At 47.6% G+C, this 18,307-nt stretch overlaps 1 protein-coding gene across 1 annotated transcript in view; it reads left to right on the top strand.

Annotated features, from left to right (window-relative positions):
* The window catches only part of pitpnm3 (PITPNM family member 3), a 62,320-nt gene that overhangs the window by 976 nt on the left and 43,037 nt on the right, over positions 1 to 18,307 (top strand). Inside the window, exon 2 of the mRNA XM_056610793.1 lies at positions 9,276 to 9,371. Within this exon, the coding sequence (XP_056466768.1) occupies positions 9,276 to 9,371 (96 nt within the window). The remainder of the gene's footprint in view (positions 1 to 9,275; positions 9,372 to 18,307) is intronic.

The raw sequence follows: 18,307 nt of genomic DNA, 5'->3' as shown, positions 1-18,307 counted from the left end.
AAACCGCTGGTAATGAGCTAACAGGAGAACCGCGGGAGCCCTTATTATTCTGGTCCGGGCTTGTCTCGTTCGGTCTTATAAAGAGAAAGTGTGGTACTGAAGTTATCCTAGAAACAAGGATACAGCCACGCAAAGATCAGGCATGCTCACAGTGAATACAACGTTTTCTCCTTGATACCGAATCTTTGTTTTAATTGGCTCAGGCACGGGGATGTATTTACCCAGACCCACGAAGCCAGGCATGCTAGACCCATCCATCCCCCATCACCCAACTACCTTTACATCCATCTATTCAATAATTCATCCATTCATCCATTCATTCATCCATCCATCCACCCACCTATCCATCCCCCTCCCCACTACCTTTCAATCTATCCATTCACCCATCCATCCATCCACCCACCTATTCATCCATCCATTCCTCACTTGCATATTAAGAGTTGCTTGTTAAAACCCAATGGAAATGGAAGAGACCCCGAATAAGATTTATGTCCATTGCCGTCACTCACAAACCAGTCTTCAGTGGACATGCAGACGTATCGAGAGACGCCAACTCAGTCCTGGTATCTGGGGAATAGAAGTGTGCAATTCCTCTTCTGAACTGCCATTGGATCGCTCAGCTGTGGTGTTTTGGTTATTAGGCTATTGGTTGTCCTGTACACCTCAGGTTCAAAATGATGGCAGTTTCCAGCAATGTTAATTTGCACAATAAAGATATAAGATATAAACACCTATCATGAATAAACATACAATCTACAAGATAAGGTTAGGGTCCAAAACTCAGTGTCAGTGTGTGCTTGTAGTCTCGAGCCCTGACAGGCGTCAAAGCGAACCTTGCTCCTGCAGGTCAACTGCCGGCCTAACAGAAAGCCTTTAAAGGATCGGTCGAGTGTACATCCATACATCTTCCTCTCCTACGGCCACAAGACCTCCATCCGTCTTAGTTCTCTCCAGGGAGTCGCTGGTGTTTTTCTTATCCACATTACCCTCCACGGTGCCCTTTTTCTCTCAGCGAATCAGGAAAAGGTGAACCGTGTGAAAACACCTCGGCTGTATCTGTACTTAAAAAACAATTTTGTCGATTCAGCCATAAATCAAATTCCTCCCAGTTAATCATGATCAGAGTCATGACGCAACGCACCTCGCTGTAGAAAGCCCTCCCGGTTAATAGGACTCTGAGTGTGTGGTGTGTGTCGCGGTGGTTATTTCCCCCCAGACTCGAAGGCCTGTGAACCCCCCGTCTGCCTGAGCGGCCGCGGGGGAGCCTGACTGGGGGGGGGGGGGGGGCCGGGGTACATCGGGGTCGCCTTGGTCCAGTCCAATCCAGCCAGCCAGGCGCCAATCTTTTTTATTACTTTCTGTTTATTGCAACGTACCCGATGGCACGGCCTCACCGTGATGCCAGGGCTGTCCTTTCCTGCTCTGTGCTTGCGTTGTTGTGCCAGCGGCAAGCCCACTTACTAATTCTGTTTTCAATTTCTTGTAATTAGTATGTGGATCTTATCTTTTTCCAAATCATAATAACAGGGAAGCTGGGCGTTTTTTTTTTTTTATGCTATCTATCTTCTTTTTCTCTGTCTGTAACGCTCATTCTCTCACTACCCCGGGGTGAATTACATCGGGTATGCTGGGCTGATAACAATACTGTTGTTCTGATACTGAAATAGGCTAGTGGTGCTACTTGGTTTATCTGCAGTGGACCAAACATTGGATACAGATCATTGTCAAGAGTCCTACCATCAGGGAGGAGGCATACCTCCCGAAAATGTGCCAGGTCTAACAGATACCTGAGATCATTTGTACCATCAGCTCTTGGGCTTCAAAAAAAGCAATAGGTCATCTGCTATCCCTGCCCATGTTACAGCACTTATTTTTTTAAGTACACTGTAGCATGGTGGTTCGACATGTGAATTTATGTTCTTATCTATTAATAACTCCATGTTTTATGTGTCTTTTTGTATGTGTTGGCTACGTGTTGCAAACCGAATTGCCCCCTTGGGGACATTAAAGACTTTTCAATTCAAAAGAGAGGTGGGGAGGATGAGAAGAGCCCAACAGTATGGTCTCTCCTGCTACACTGACCTATCCCTCCCCTCCGTTAGGCAAGGCAGTAGCGGTCTGCTAGGACCCGTTCATTCTACTTCATCCTAGGCTCTAAAGAGGCCAACGGGTTGCACGTCTTTACGAGGGGTCGTTTGACCACAAATGACTGGCCTAAAATTAAACTCTAAGACAAAATGATCAGCGGTAAAAGTGGCAATGGTGCGGTACTAAAACTGCAGATTGCTTATCAAATGCTGTCTATATACCTGCTCATAGTCTTCATTACCCAAATATTGAAACACATTATCCCTTACAAAAGTCAAGGATCTCTGGTGTAGTGACATCACGTGATAGGGCACGATTAAATACCAACCCGATAATGCAATTATTTCAGCCATTTAAGGAAAAAGCACAACTTTAGAAAAGCTGCACAGTTCCAGCTGACTGACAGCCCACAGGCTGTGGGTTGGAACCCAATTGTTTGCCTGTAGGCGGGCAAGGTCCTAAACCAATACACCTGCTGCTCATTGACACGTTCCTCACTTTCCCTTCCCGGACCTCTGTGTTCCTTCAAAGGCTTTGGAGTGAATAGGTCCACCAGGCACTAGGCCACCATTTATCTAGAATGTGTTTCTCCTCCAAAGACTCTTTAAAGAACAGGTTTTACTTTTGTGGTCAAAAGCAAATCCACTGTTCCCTCCTGCTTTGTTGGGACTTGGCAGCAACCCTTACAGCCCTCCACATAACAATTCATTCTCTTTCACATCCCTCTCTCTCTCTCTCTCTCTCTCTCTCTCTCTCTCTTTCTCCCACCCTCTCTCTCTCTCTCTCTCTCTCTCTCTCTCTCTCTCTCTCTCTCTCTCTCTCTCTCTCTCTCGTTCTCTTTCTTTCTCTCTCTCTCTCTCTCTCTCTCTCTCTCTCTCTCTCTCTCTCTCTCTCTCTCTCTCTCTCTCTCTCTCTCTCTCTCTAAAATGAGCTGTTCACACCCACAGAATCAGTTTATAATGTGTTATAATAATACAGTTAAGAGTGTAGAATTAAGTCGTCTCTAGCCGAAAGGGCTTGGCTGAAATGGAATATAGTATTCATACATTTGTTTCAATTAGTGTATAAACTCATGGAAACAAGAATCATTATATTCTAAGTAACCCTTGTTCAGAGTCAGCATAGCCTCCCCCACCCTCCCTCACCCCTCATACGCACTTCTTGTATGTTGTACATCCTAAAAAAATAGTACTTAGCATTGTGTAGCATCTTATCCTAGCTATCTTTGTTGCTTACAGGGAATGGGTTAAACTAGCGATAGTTAGTGCTTGGCACTTGTCTCTATGTACATCACTACTGTGCCGACAGCGATATATTGTTGTTTCACTTTCTTCAGACAAATATATTTCTTGTTAGTCGCTTTGGATAACAACAACAAATCTGCTCAACGCCCTGCTTGTAACCATAAATGTGCAGTTGTATTGCGGCTGTTGCACTGGTCTTTTGACCGGCCGCGCCGTGGCGGTTCTTTGCACCTGCGGAGCGTTGTGTACCCTCCGCCGCCTGTTGTACGCGTCGCGGCCGCCGTACAAACAGTCTGGCATCATGTGCTTCACCACATGTGCCCTCAGCGGAAGACGCCCCCCCCCCCAGGAGCCGTCGCCGTGTCTCACTGAATTAAACAGCGGCGCGCACTAATGCATTCAGCCCCCCTGACCTCTTCACTGTATTTGAGCATACAAAGCAGTGTTAATTTAAAAGTAATGGCCGTTTGTCATGGGGAGGCACACGAGGTCTGGGTCCCAGCGCGCAGGCAGCTGCCCCCAACGCCGCCGCCGCTCAGCGGGTCAGGAGTGAGGCTAGGGCGCCGGGGGGGGGGGGGGGGGGGGGGGTTTGGGGAGTCTCTCTTACCTGGCACCCCACATCTGCTACAGGGTACGAGGGGAGGGGAGGAGACATTATCGTTTTGCAGTGGGCAGCAGGTTCCTGGTTCTATCCCCGCCTGCTCAGAAGCACAGAGTGGAGGTGTCCCTGAGAGAGACGCCGTACCCCAGCTGCCCTCGACGAGCCCGCTGCTATTGACTTATCGATTATCAGTTTATGATAATTATCGACATTATTGATTCTTACATTATCGTTTGCCAGCGGGCGGCAGGTTCCTGGTTCAATCCCTGCCTGCTCACAAGCCAAGAGTGGAGGTGTCCCTGAGCGAGGCGCCGTACCCCAGCCGTCCCGACGGGCCAGCGGTACGGCGGACAGAGCTGTCGGGGTATGGACGGGTGAGGCATGAAGTGTGAAGCACTCTGAGCGGCCATAGGTCAGAACAGTGCTATATTAATGCACTCCATTCACCATCACTCACCGTAGGGGACAGTGACATGTAGCACACCCACTAGATACAGAGAGGGTGGCTCTCCTTAGTGGTGCAACGGCTCACAGCAGAGATATTTACATTTAGGGCATTTGGCAGACGCTTTTCTCCAAAGCGACTTACAATAAGTACATTTGTCAGAAGACGGAGAAAGAACAATATGTCTCTGTGTGTACTGTAATGATGCTAAGCACTATTTTTGTGTGTCAGGTCGTATAACATACAATAAGTATGCACATTAAGTGCCAGATCGTACAACACACAATAACTGCATAATAGGGGGGGGGGGTTAAGTGGGGAGGCTTTGCAGACTCTAGGTGAACTCATATTTAGAACACAGTTGTGCAACAGTGGCGCCTAACATGGGGGAGGATGGGATTTGTAAAGTACTCTCCACGTAACAGTGACTAATGGAAACGCTAACCTTATGGTAATTATCGTGATGGAATGATGCGGTACGTTCTACAGAAACACAAGTGGTGGGTGGGCCGACTCTCAATCCACCGTTTCATAGTGTTACGTCTGGAAAAGAGGCAGAGAAAGGTTCCCCAAAGCAGTACTAGGCCACCTGTAGCCCCCCCCCCCCCCCCCCCCCCCCAGAGACAAGGACGTCCTGCTGGCCCAGCTGCCACAGTGTCCGTCTGACCATCTTGTTACACACAACTCACCGGAGACCCTGTATCCCTAGGAGTGTGTGAGTGAGAAGTGTGTGTGTGTTTGTGTGTGTGTGTGTGTGTGTGTGTGTGTGTGTGTGTGTGTGTGTGTGTGTGTGTGTGTGTGTGTGTGTGTGTGTGTGTGTGTGTGTGTGTGTGTGTGTGTGTGTGTCTGGGACACGTGACTGTTACATGTGAACGTGTGACTAACGTGAATGTGTGTGTGTGTGTGTGTGTGTGTGTGTGTGTGTGTGTGTGTGTGTGTGTGTGTGTGTGTGTGTGTGTGTGTGTGTGTGTGTGTGTGTGTGTGTGTGTGTGTGTGTGTCTGGGACACGTGACTGTTACATGTGAACGTGTGACTAACGTGAATGTGTGTGTGTGTGTGTGTGTGTGTGTGTGACCCTACACTTGCCACGGCCCCATCATGCCCCCCCACCATGCCACCATGTTCAGGTTGTGCCCCTGTCATTCGTATCAGGCTGCCCTGAACCGGCTTCTGTCCCCCCATCGTCACCAGCAGCTGTAGGGCCAACCCCCCACCTCCACCCCCCCACACCCCCCAGCCAACGACCCAGACCAAAAAGAACAGCCAGAGAGAAAATGGACGGGTAGACGGCGACCATAACATAACAGCTCTGATTACCGGCGTATCGCCACCAGGCCTGCCGGCGGTGCATCACGCTTTCATCAGGGCGCCGTACTCTCAGCCTCATCGCCCCCGTCGGCTCCTCCCGAGCTGTACTCCGCACACAGCAGCTGAAGGAGAGCGCCGCCTGCCACCGGCACACTCGCAGTCGTCACAATGTCGGCTCGGCTGAAACTAGGCCAGGGCACTTCGCTCAGAGTCAGACGCTCCCCCTGACGGATCTGTGGAGCTCTGTGGAGACGGAGGTGGGCTGCCGGTGCAGTTCAGGCGCGCTGACCCCGGGACGGGAGGAGTAGCCGAGGAGAAGGTGAAGAAAAGAAGGGCGAGGACCTTTCACGTCAAGGGGTGACGACTGAGTGATTTAGCTTCTTGGACCAAGATTAATCTTTTTCTCATTGGATGTGGTAATAGTTTTTTAATTGTGTGCCAGAACGGGCTTTAATTAAATCTGTGGAGGGGCTTTTTTAAAAGCTATTTCCAATTCACGGCTCCTGCACCCCCCCCCCCCCCCCCACACACACACACCTCCACGATATGGTTCTGCAAGGGTACATACACACACACACACACATACACACACATACACACACACATATATACACCCACCCACCCACACACACACACACACACACACACACATACACACACACATGCTCACACACACTGACACACACACAAACACACACACACACACTTACACACTGCAGCATGCCAGGGTATTGTTGTGTGCTGTGTGTGCATTGGGAGACGGAAAGATCTTCTCATATCCGCTCCGTTCACAATCCGTGCGGGAAAAGCATTTCCTCTTTATATGATACATGGCACCGGGGCAGGGCACTGAGTCCACCAGGCGCTTTATTCTGATCCATGTGTGCAGACATCGACTCAATATACTCCTGCTTGTCTCCCTGCAGCCTGCAGAGAGCTGCGGCTCCCTTCTGGGTGCCCTTTTGTTTTTCGGTGGGGGTGGGGGGAGGAGCGGGGTGTGTCTCACGTCGATGGAGAGATTTATAGCGTGCTAATTTTAACGCGCGACGAGATTGGAGCCGGCGCGGCAGTGGTTGCTGAATACCTGCAAAACGGGGGGACTGAAGCAGTTAAAAATGGCTGGATTGAGAAGTCACCCCCCCCCCCCCCCCCATATCTTACGTCGGTAACCCTTTTTTTTTAAAGGTCAGCTTTAGCATTTAATCAATTTAATAATGAGGATGTCCGTGTGTCCCAAAAGGTTGTTACTGCCTTACCTCATGCAGGAGCAGTGAGGGGCGGTGGGGCAGTATAGTCCGCCGAAACGGAACCCGCTTGGGGCTTTTTAGGGCTAGAAATCGATCTGCTTTTTGCGTGAAAATAGCAGGAAGGACAAAAGCACCCAGACAGCATAATTCAAGCCATTTAAAAAGGTCATTCCGTACCCAAACCCTGTGTCTGGACCGACTGGGCTAGCTGTAATCATGTTTCGGGCGTTGATATTAAGTGAAACTAACAAGATGATTCGACAATGCTGCCAGCTTATTCCATTGCGGATGTGTACTTAACGTGCATAATTCAATTTCTGTGGTCTTACTCAAGCATAGTTGTGAAATGATCATACTTTCAAATTCTTATTGTCCACTTTTTGGCCTTTTGAAGGAAATATGCTCTGCATACAAACTTTAATATTCAAGGGAATGAGAGCCTATTGGAGCCGAAGCTGGCCAACAGTTCAAGAAAACCCCAACCCGCTTTTATGGAAATCCCTCAGAAGATAATGCATCCGGGATTCAATGCGACTGAGCCCGTGAAATATGAGATCATACGCTTTTGGCCCAAGGCGTAGCTTTCCGCCAAGAAGCACAAACAACATTTATTTGTATGTATCTCACTCTGCTGAAATGTCCCCCCATGTGTGTGTGTGTGTTTGTGTGTGTGTGTGTGTAATGTGTGTGTGCGTGTTTGTGTTTGTATGTGTGTGTGTGTGTAACGTGTGTGTGTGTGTGTATGTGTGTGTAACGTGTTTGTGTTTGTGTGTGTGATATTTCTTATTGCCTCAAAGGGAGAGAACATCACTAATTCAATAAACATATATTATGTAGCCTAGCCATGAGAGCCATGTCTGTGACTAAGCTATGGATTCATTCAGTCTGAATGACGATGAATGGCGAGGCGTCAGTCTGGTAGCACCGTCTGTCATAGGAACAATACGCTTTGTGACGGGAGGACAGCCTTTGAAGCTGATCATAGAGAGAGGTATGAAAGTCAAAGGTATGAAAGTCTCAAGAATGTACTTCAAGTGTTTTGTTGCCTCTGAAGTTTCAGGCATCCAGACACAAGAACACACACAGACACACAGACATAGAGACACGCAGAGATGGAGACACACGGACACACACAGACACACAGACACACGGAATACAGACACACGGACGCAGATTGCGTCCGTGTGTCAATGCAGGTTGACGAACACACGGAACACAGACACACACGCAGATACACGCAGACCCATCAACACAGAGAAATGGACACACAGACACACACGCAGATACACACAGACACATCAACACAGAGACATGGACACACAGATACACACGTGAGTCCTTAATATAAGTCGACAGCTAATGTGCGTGGTACATTTAAAACCCAATCATTTGGAATACGTCTTCAATCCAGGCTTTCTCTCGCTGTCTTGGTCATTAAAATGCAACTCCGACCCTCAAGTGCTCTTGTTTTAGCAGAGCTTGGGTCATGGAGCCTTCCAAAAAGGGCCAGGCTTTTGAGGTCAGGTAGAATCTGGTTAAATCTCAGTCGATCCAGGTTGTTTGCCTGCTTCCATGGCAACAGCACTCTGGGTCTGCTTGCCAATTTGTTTCATATCTGGCAACCCCGGGCTACTCTGAGAATAGTGATTCTAGCACGGGGGACAAAACATGAACAAAACGTTCCGACCCGGAACGGGAATTACGAAGGAGAACGTACTGGTTGTAGCGTTGATGTCTGGGCATGTTTTACAAGCAGCTACAGTATCTGTATCAGTGTCATCAGTGTTAATCAGTGTAATTTGTTTTAGAGGAATGTTGCCGTAATGCGATGACACAAAACAAGATGACAACAACAACAACGAGACCACAAACAATAATATTAACTATAATGAGACCACAAACAAAAACAACAACAACAATGAGACCTCAAAACAAAAAAACAACAACGATGAGACTGCAAACAAAAACAACAACAACAATGACAACACAAACAAAAACAACAGCACTGATGAGACCACAAACAAAAAAAACAACAATGATGAAACCTCAAACAAAAAAAACAACAATGATGAGACCGATGTCAGGTCCAACAGACGTGCAGTGGTCCTTGCCTCCATGGCTGATGGTATGCTGCTTGTTTCTCCTCCTCACTGTCCTGTTATCCCACATTTTCTTTGATCCGACAAAAGTGAAAGTGAAATCAAAACATGGCCACCACACAACGCTGTCCACCGGCGTCCCCATTCAAAGTCAATGGGGATCAGTCAACGGACGGAGGCAGTGGGCATGAGGCGTCGTGTCTCTGACTAACGAAGTACTGACTGTCTCTGTTTTTCCCTCAGCCTCGGCCCGGAAGCACAGCGCCGCCCACTGGTGCCTGCAGAACATCGCGCAGGAGTCCGTCGACAGCTCCGACGAGGAGTTCTTCGATGCAAAAGGTTAGTAGCAATTTTTCCAATCCTTCTTTCTTTTAGGGGAGGTATAATATATAATGTGATACTGCCTCTTGGAAAGTGGAAAGCTGTGCAAATGCTTATGAAGTACTGCTTACACTTACTTAATTTACATTTATATTTAGGGCATTTAGCAGACGCTCTCATCCGAAGCGAATGACAATAAGTACATTTGTCAGAAGAAAGAGAAGCATTATAGTGGTGTCGGTACAGTAAGGACCAGTGCCAAGCACTAACAATCACTAGGTTAACCCATTCCCTGTATGCAACAAAGACAGCTAGGATAAGGTGCTTCACGATGCTAAGTACTATTTTTAAGTGCAAGGACGTACAACATACAATAAGTGCATACATTAAGTGCCCAACAAATCAAGTGTCAACAGGACAAACTGGTGGAGAATTCCGCATTTAGGAAGCAAAAGATGTTTGGAAGCTCCGGCCGTAGACTGATTCAAACATACTTGCACACTTATCGAACTCGAAACACTAATCTCACCCTGGTTGGATGATTGCACTGGTGAATGGTACTTCTGTAAGGGGCGGGGGGGGATGCTAATACACATGCCTGATTGCAAGGAACGCATTTCTACCAAGCATAAAAGTGAAACCAATTCAAGGTTGGAGTAGCAATTCTCTTTATCTTTATCACAAACACATCAAACCATTAAACACAAGAAACCGGGGGGGAAATTGTGGCAGTTCTTCAGTGAGACATACAGCCCACGTGGCTGTTTTGCAAACGGATTCTTCACGTGTGTATCTGTTCCGGAGACTTGTTCTGCCACCGCTGTGTTGAGAGCTTCTCAACACAGTCATGTCGTGTGGAGGTGTGATGGACGGCCCGCAAACATGTTTACATCGCACTAGTGAAATATTTATCTGATGACATCTCTCAAAGCGGAACAACACAGCACTTGAGATGCACGCGATAATGTCCACTCGCAGCCCTCTGGAAGGCATGGGGGGTGTGTGGGGGGGTGTGGGGGGGTATCATGTAGTGTGTGTCATCTAAAGATACAAACATAGACCTCTCAAATCGCTCCATCATCGCATACTCGCTGTCTCCAGCCAGCATTATTTCTGCTCCATAATCGCGATTATGCTGAGAGAGTATAGACAGGGACGCAGAGAGTGAGAGAGAGAGAGAGAGAGAGGCAGAGAGAGAGATGGACTGAGCAAGAGATGATTGGGAGATGATCAATACAGTGACCTTCATTTCTGTAATGGCCGAGCAGTCGGAGAATCTCCATCATACAAAGTGAGAATGGACTGGAGCCAGCAAGCGGTTCTGATGCTACCTCCCCTCCCCCACATCGTGCTTCTTTTAATCTGTATTCAAATCGGGGGACCCATACCCTTAACAACAAGCCTTCAGGCCCGACATTATTATTCAAATGTGCCTCCTCCATTTTGGTTCATCTTCAAACAAAAACCCGAGTGCGGCTGGGCGGTGTTCCTCCGCTGCCTCGGAGGGCTGTGCGCGCGGCAGAACCTCTGCTCCCCAGGTGACGGCCCGGACGGCTGAGTCATGGCCCCTCGGTCAGAGAACACGCGGGGGTGCTCTGCCACGCGGCCTCATTTAGGAGGCAGATCGTGGCGCTGAATCGATTCAGAAACTATGTGTTTTTTTGGAGTGCACATGTGCAGGCTCAAGCACACACGCACACGCAGGTGCAGTCCAGACACACACAGGTACAAGCGTGCAAACATGCGGACACACACACACACACACACACACGCACGCACGCCCGCACGCACGCACGCACGCACGCACACACTCACGCACGCACGCACGCACGCACGCACGCACACACACGCGCACACACACACACACACACACACACACACACACACACACACACACACACACACACACACACACACACACACACACACACACACACACACACACACATACACACAGTGACACACGCTGACAAACCTCCCAGACCCCTATGTAGAACAAAAACATCCTCAAAAACACCAAATCTAGTTGGGAAAGATAATAGATGTAATATTATTATATAAAAAACATTGAATACCGAATTTCTTCGAAAAGAAACATAAGAGGAAGAGAAGGTCGAAGTGTAAACAGAGGGATGTGTTTACCTAACTTTAGTCTTCTGCAAGCGAGTCACGCGCAACATAAACATAACCATCCTGTCTCAAAAGTGCTCTTCCTTAAAAGGCGAACTCAAACAAGGCCACTGAATGTCAGTTTACATCTAGCCCGCCCCACAAACGCTGCTCTGTTTCCTGGCACGAGAACTCTGTGCTGGGTCTACAGTCAGACCGGACAGACTAGCCCAGACCCGTAATGTGGTGAAAACACATTTCAATCCCTGGCTGGAAATGTTCTGATGCTGGTCTAGTACATTTGGTTAGGTGTTATGTATAGAACAATGGGATTGCTAGTCAGTTCACTGGAGAGGCTTCCATTTATTTACATCATGGGGGGACGGTGGGTTGGCATGTGGTTCAGGAGGTAGAGCGGGTTGATTGGTAACCGGAAGTTTGCTAGTTTGATCCCCGGCTCCCCTTAGCCGACTGTCGAGGTGTCCCTGAGCAAGACACCTCATCCTTACTCATCCCGACGAGCTGGCTGCCTTGCGTGTTTGAAACCGCCGTCGGTTTGTGAATGAATGGGTGAATGTTGGGCAGTATTGTAAAGCGCTTTGAGTGGCAACTGTTGAGAAAAGCTCCATACAAATGCAGTCCATTCACCATTTAACATGGACACACGTAAACACTAACACACAGATTGTGACGACATCCAGTGAAACAACTCTAGCCCATCATAAGTAAAGTACACTTCAGTTACAACGCCCGTTATGAAGCACAATGACTCATGCTCATCCAACACACGCTAAACGCTCTCATGAAGAACAAAAAGTGAAGTTGGATAATTAGTGAGGACAGCAAAGAGGGTCGGTTTGAATCACTCACACCACCGTGGTGTGAGGGATCGATGGGAAGAAATAGAAACAGATGTGTTGTGTCTGTTGTGCCATCCATGATCATAAGTCATGCAGTCCGACCACAACCACGATTAAATATGCATGAGGAAACGAGAGATGAGGGGTGACTTCACGGAGGCGCTCTGAGAGGTCCGGGCTGTCCCTCCAGAGATGTTTTATCTCAGTCGTTTAGCCTCGTTCTCCTCCGACGTTATTGTCTCTGAATGTGTTTTGACTTCTCTCTGTGGGGGCTCCCTCCCCTCTGCGTTGTCCCCCATGTGAGTCAAAGACTCTAAAGCGAGCAAAAGACACACACCCGCGTGCACACACGCACACTCACACGCAGAGTGTTTTTCTAAAGAATCACACACACACAGTGTTTTCAAAAGAACCACACACACACGTAGCGTTTTCTAAAGACACACACACACACATACACAAACACACACACACACACACACACACACACACACACACACACACACACACACACACACACACACACACACACACACACACACACACACACACACGTAGACACACACACACACACACATCCTAACACACACACACACACACACACACACACACACACACACACACACTCCTGAGCACGAGCGCTGAAGCAGCACAAGGAAAAATGTTCGGTTTAGTTAACGGATTTAGTTGCGCATGTCAGAGGGAATCTGTGTTTTATTAATACATCCATGTAATATTTATCGTGCCTCCGGAAGCCGGGCGACAGGGGCTGGCAGTCACCCATTTAATAAATGTTTAAGTGTTGAGGCGCCTTGGTGAAGCAAACTCCTTCACGTCGTAGCGGGGAAGGAGCCATCAGGGAATCTAAAGGGGCCGGTGCTACGCACACTACTCGGAGGTCCTTCGCTCTCTCTCTCTCTCTCTCTCTCTCTCTCTCTCTCTCTCTCTCTCTCTCTCCCTCTCTCTCTCTCCACTGCTCTCTCTCTACCTCTCTCTCTCTGTGCCGCTACCTCTCTCTCTTTACCCCTCTCTCTTATTACCTCTCTTTCTACCGCTCTCTCTCTTGTTCTCCACCTCCCTCTCACTATTTCTCTCCCTGTACGTCTCTCTCGCTCTGGCTCTTACTCTCAATCTCCCTCTTCTCTCTCAATTTTCCTTCAACTCTGAAGAGCTTTATTGGCATGGAAGATAAACATTTGCAAAGCCAAAGTAGTGTCTCTCACCCTCTCCCTTTCTGTATGTCAGCTCTATGTCTCTCTTCCATCTATCTCCCAGACCAAGATTAGGGTGAGGCCTTGAGTCTTTTGAGCTGGTCCGATGACAGATAGGCTGGATTCAAACAGACAAGCTCCAGTCTTGGTGAACCGGCTGTTTAACCTTCTTTCGCTTCCAATTTGCTTCGACCAATCATGTTGTCGGGGGGCTTGGCACTACATGGAATGGATCCCGCCCCTAACGGACGGGGTGCGGCTGACAGAAGAGGTCTGATAACTCAAACGACTGGACTGGATCCCATCCTCATATACCTGCTTGGCCATTATCCAACACACAGACTTGGCCAGCACGGGTAGACTGAATGTTTCCCATAGCTGTGGAAAGACAGGCTATATATACACATTTCTTATGATCATCTTCTGACACCACCACCTTGCCACATGCAGAGTTTCATTGGAAGAAAATCTCTGTAAGAAAACAGGAAACACTGCATTCCCCCCCTGAGATTACCATCTTTATTTCATGTGTATGCCTCTTTGTATATCACTCCGTCTCTCATGTGTGTGTAGATATCTCTCTCTCTCTATCTCTCTCTCTCTCTCTCTCTCTCTCCATCTCTCATGTGTATGTAGATCTCTCTCTCTCTCTCTCTCTCTCTCTCTCTCTCTCTCTCTCTCTCTCTCTCTCTCTCTCTCTCTCTCTCTCTCCCTCTCTCCCTCTCTCTGTTCCCCATGTATCTCCCTCTCAGCATGTCTTTGTCTCTCTCCCTGCGTGCCAGCCCAAGTGAGTTTGACGGAGTCTGGACGCCTCCCGGCCACTGTCAGGTTCTCTCCTGCTGACATTCCCTCAGGTTCTCCTGTGCTGACGTTCCCTCAGGTTCTCCTGTGCTGGCGTTCCCTCGGGTTCTCTCCTGCTGACGTTCCCTCAGGTTCTCCTGTGCTGACGTTCCCTCAGGTTCTCCTGTAATGACGTTCCCTCAGGTTCTCCTGTGCTGGCGTTCCCTCAGGTTCTCCTGTGCTGGCGTTCCCTCAGGTTCTCCTGTGCTGACGTTCCCTCAGGCTCCGCAGCGACAGCCTGCTGTGCAGACAGCAGACGCAGAGCGTACGCTGAGGGGCTCGGTCGACCATAAATCATCCAATCGATGCATTGCGTTCATATTTTTCAAATCAATATTGATTTGGCATTGTGATCGTGTCTTAGCTTTCACGGGTCAACGCACAGAGCACCTGACTCATCGGGAACACGTGTAGAATGAGCTTTGGAGTGTGGTCAGTGCCTCTCGGTTGAGTCACTGGGGTTCACTGGTCTGAACTGTGTCGAGCAGCGCTGTGTGACTAATTTCGTTGAACACAATGTGTTGTTGAATTGCACTTTCTAAGCCTGGTCATTTGCATTTAAAGCACAGTGAGGGCGTCTGTTTACGTGCCACAGGTTCAACTCAATAGACTTCAGAGACACCAGGGTTTGATTACAGCACAGAGTGTTGCACCCACACAATGCCACGTCTTTATCCTCATTGTATTTGTATACCTATAAAACAAATGCGCATTTAGGTGCTTTATTTCAGTGCATGAAGGGATATAGTGCTTTGAATGGTTTATTATTTGCTTAATGAAGAATGAGGAAATGGTGAAATAAGTTTTAGATCGATTCGTTCTAAACAATATCAATAATGCACAAAGTATTGTATTCTTTTATGAATTATCTTGGAATTTCTGTCACCAATGTATATAAATATTGTGTCCCCCTCCCACAGTAGCAATATACAGTATACATTCAATGTGCATACAGTATGCTTGTGTGGCTGCAAGCCACGATGCATTTATAATAATAACGGTGCATATATAATCATATACAGTACATCTCCATTTCCTGTCTCGCCACGCTTTATTGCAACAGTTGCGACAAGGGATTTGACGTAGATAGGGATGTTTTTGGTAATGGCGTTGGATTTGTAATAATGAGGGATTGGAAGTCGGATGGGATTTGTAATGCAAACAGAAATCCAACAGATTATCTCATCCCACCTCAAAGGAAAAGGTCAGCTGTGTGTGACGCCCGGTTGGAGACGATGTAAAACAATCAGCTCACCAATTGCCCTTCATTACCCCGCGAGGTTAGGTCACATCGTAGTCTGAAGAACAACAGCTGATTCCCCAGTCACATTACCGGAATATCTTAACGAAACAATGGTGTTGTGTTTTGTCTCTATGACCCTGAAGATTCTTTAACATTCACAACACACACACACAAACGCGTGCACATTCACAACACACGCACACACACACACACACATATAGACACATACTCACACATACTCACACACACATACACACACTCTCACACACACACAGGTCCTGACAGCACCTCCAGTGTTGCCTAGCGTCGATGACGAAGTCGTGGTTTTAAGATGGCTGCCAGGCATCGCAGGAGCCTACCCCCACACACAAACCCCCCCCCTGCGAGGGAGAGAATTCACGCTTTTAGGGCGTTTAATTCCACTTCCCAGCATCCTGACGACATTTTACTTTGTATTCGTTTTTCTTTTGGGCTGGGAGGGGGCTGAACTCTCGGTCCAGAAATCAAAATAAATTTATTTCCTTTAATGCGAGGGCAGCTCTTGATGATGTCACCTTGTTCCTGCATCGATTTCTGCATCTGCCCCATGATGGATGAAACTAATATTGAAGCGTGGGCAGTAAAAGATTTTTATAGCCCGTATAAAACATGAACCAGAGCAGGATTTAGTGTTTTTTGTTTTGGAGACGCCTTTAGCAGCCGGCTTCGCCTGGCATTGAAGTGGTTGTTGAGATGCACACCCTGAGAAGGTACTATTAGATATAGAAGTACTATAGAGGTACTATTCAGAATGAATGTTGAGGAAGAGTCATCTGATCCGGAGATATTGGCCTTTTACGTTACCTTATTTATTTTAAAAGGTTCTACGTTTATCAGATACAAAAGCTGGATCTACTCTACTCGTTTACACAAAGGGTTTTTAGAAGACGCTTTTATCCAAAGCAACTTACAATAATTACTTTTGTCAAAAGAGAGAGAAAAGCAATCTATCACTATCGGTACAGTAAGGATGTTCATAAAACCAAAGACCAAGCACTAACAATCGCTAGGTTAACCCATTCCCCATATACAACAAAGATAGCTAGGATAAAAACGTACATGATGCTAAGTACTATTTTTTAAGTGCAAGGACGTATAACATACAATAATTGCGTAAGAGGGCTGGGGTAAGGGGGGAGGCAGAGCGACACATGATTTACCCTGTGCTGCACCAAGCGTTTACAGTGCATCCTTCAGAAACATTCCCCCAGTGGGAATCAAACACCTCATCTTGGCTGCTGGCTGTACACGATCACTTGGACCAGATTTATCTTCTCAGTTCTGTGCCCACGTGTTCAATATGTGCATGTTGGTTTAGTCAAGCTCTGGTTTCCCGGCTCCTGATCAAAGTGGACACGTCGGCCGGTGGCTGCTCAGTCCATCCAGGTTCTGCCTGATTTCTCTGACAGCATCTGAAAGAGTCAACAGAAAGCCCTTGTTGTTAATCGTCCTGCTCAGCAGCATGCGTTACGGACTACTCCAACCTTACCTTCCCCATAACACACGCACGCACGCACGCACGCACGCACGCACGCACGCACGCACGCACGCACGCACGCACGCACGCACGCACGCACGCACGCACGCACGCACACACACACACACACACGCACGCACACACACACACACACACACACACACACAGCATACCTCTCAACCTTTCAACTCTCACCCTTTTAACTCTCACCCATCAACTATTCACCCATCAACCATTCACCCTATCAGGGGTATGCCCAAGATCATGTTTGGGACCCTGCATGAGATACAAGTCTAACCGGAAGTGTGTTAAATCGCTCTTTCCTTTATTGTGATCCACGGCACCTCTCTAGCAGATCAATCCAAAGCATATGGCCTCTATGGCTGAGCGGTTGACATATCGGCTGCGTGTAAATCCATACTTTGTTACACGAGGACCTGAATGAATAACGACTAGACAGTGAGGGACTGGAGGGGGCGCGATGTTTTTGGCTGTTTGCAGGACTTAATGCTTGCATTTAGGAGACAGATTGTTTCCGAACGAAGCCAAAGGGTTTTGAAAACAACAGCAATTTGTTTGCAGAAGTCCTCACTAAGGACCTATTACTTTCTAGTTCTTCATGTATTATACCATAACAAAGTCTCTTGCTTCAGGTTTATAGATAAGGATACATGGCGCTGGTTCTCCAAGTTGCTGTGCGTGCGTGCGTGGCTGGTTTCACCTGAGTCCAGTCAGCCTGACTCGGGCCAGGTGAGGCTGCCTAAACCAGCCCTCATCCACGCACACTCACACTAATGTAGTTGACAGTAGTATTTTAGTAGAGTTAGAAAAAGTAGAAATGATTTCCTCTGTGTCTATTCTCCTTCCTGTGCCTTAATGAAATTATGTTGACTGATTCTATTTAATACACGGGGAATATATTGGGATTTAATTGGTATATTCGGTTTCTAGATCATAGAAAACATCCAGATGTTTTGTTAATACATCAAAGGAACCATTACCCCAAGTATCCACCTTTGATGTTTTTTATCAGAATGATATCGAGAAATTTTGTGTAAGAACATAAACGCTGCTCAGCAAGGGGATCAATATTGCTTGGCCATATTTTAGAAGAACTCTTCAAATTTCTGAATTAGCCCGAGTGGAAGGAGAGACTGAAGGTCTTGCTTGTTAAG

This window comes from Gadus chalcogrammus, chromosome 16 (genome assembly GCF_026213295.1).
Source record: "Gadus chalcogrammus isolate NIFS_2021 chromosome 16, NIFS_Gcha_1.0, whole genome shotgun sequence".
NCBI classification, from domain to species: Eukaryota; Metazoa; Chordata; class Actinopteri; order Gadiformes; family Gadidae; genus Gadus; species Gadus chalcogrammus.
This window is presented reverse-complemented; position numbering and strand designations above follow the sequence as displayed.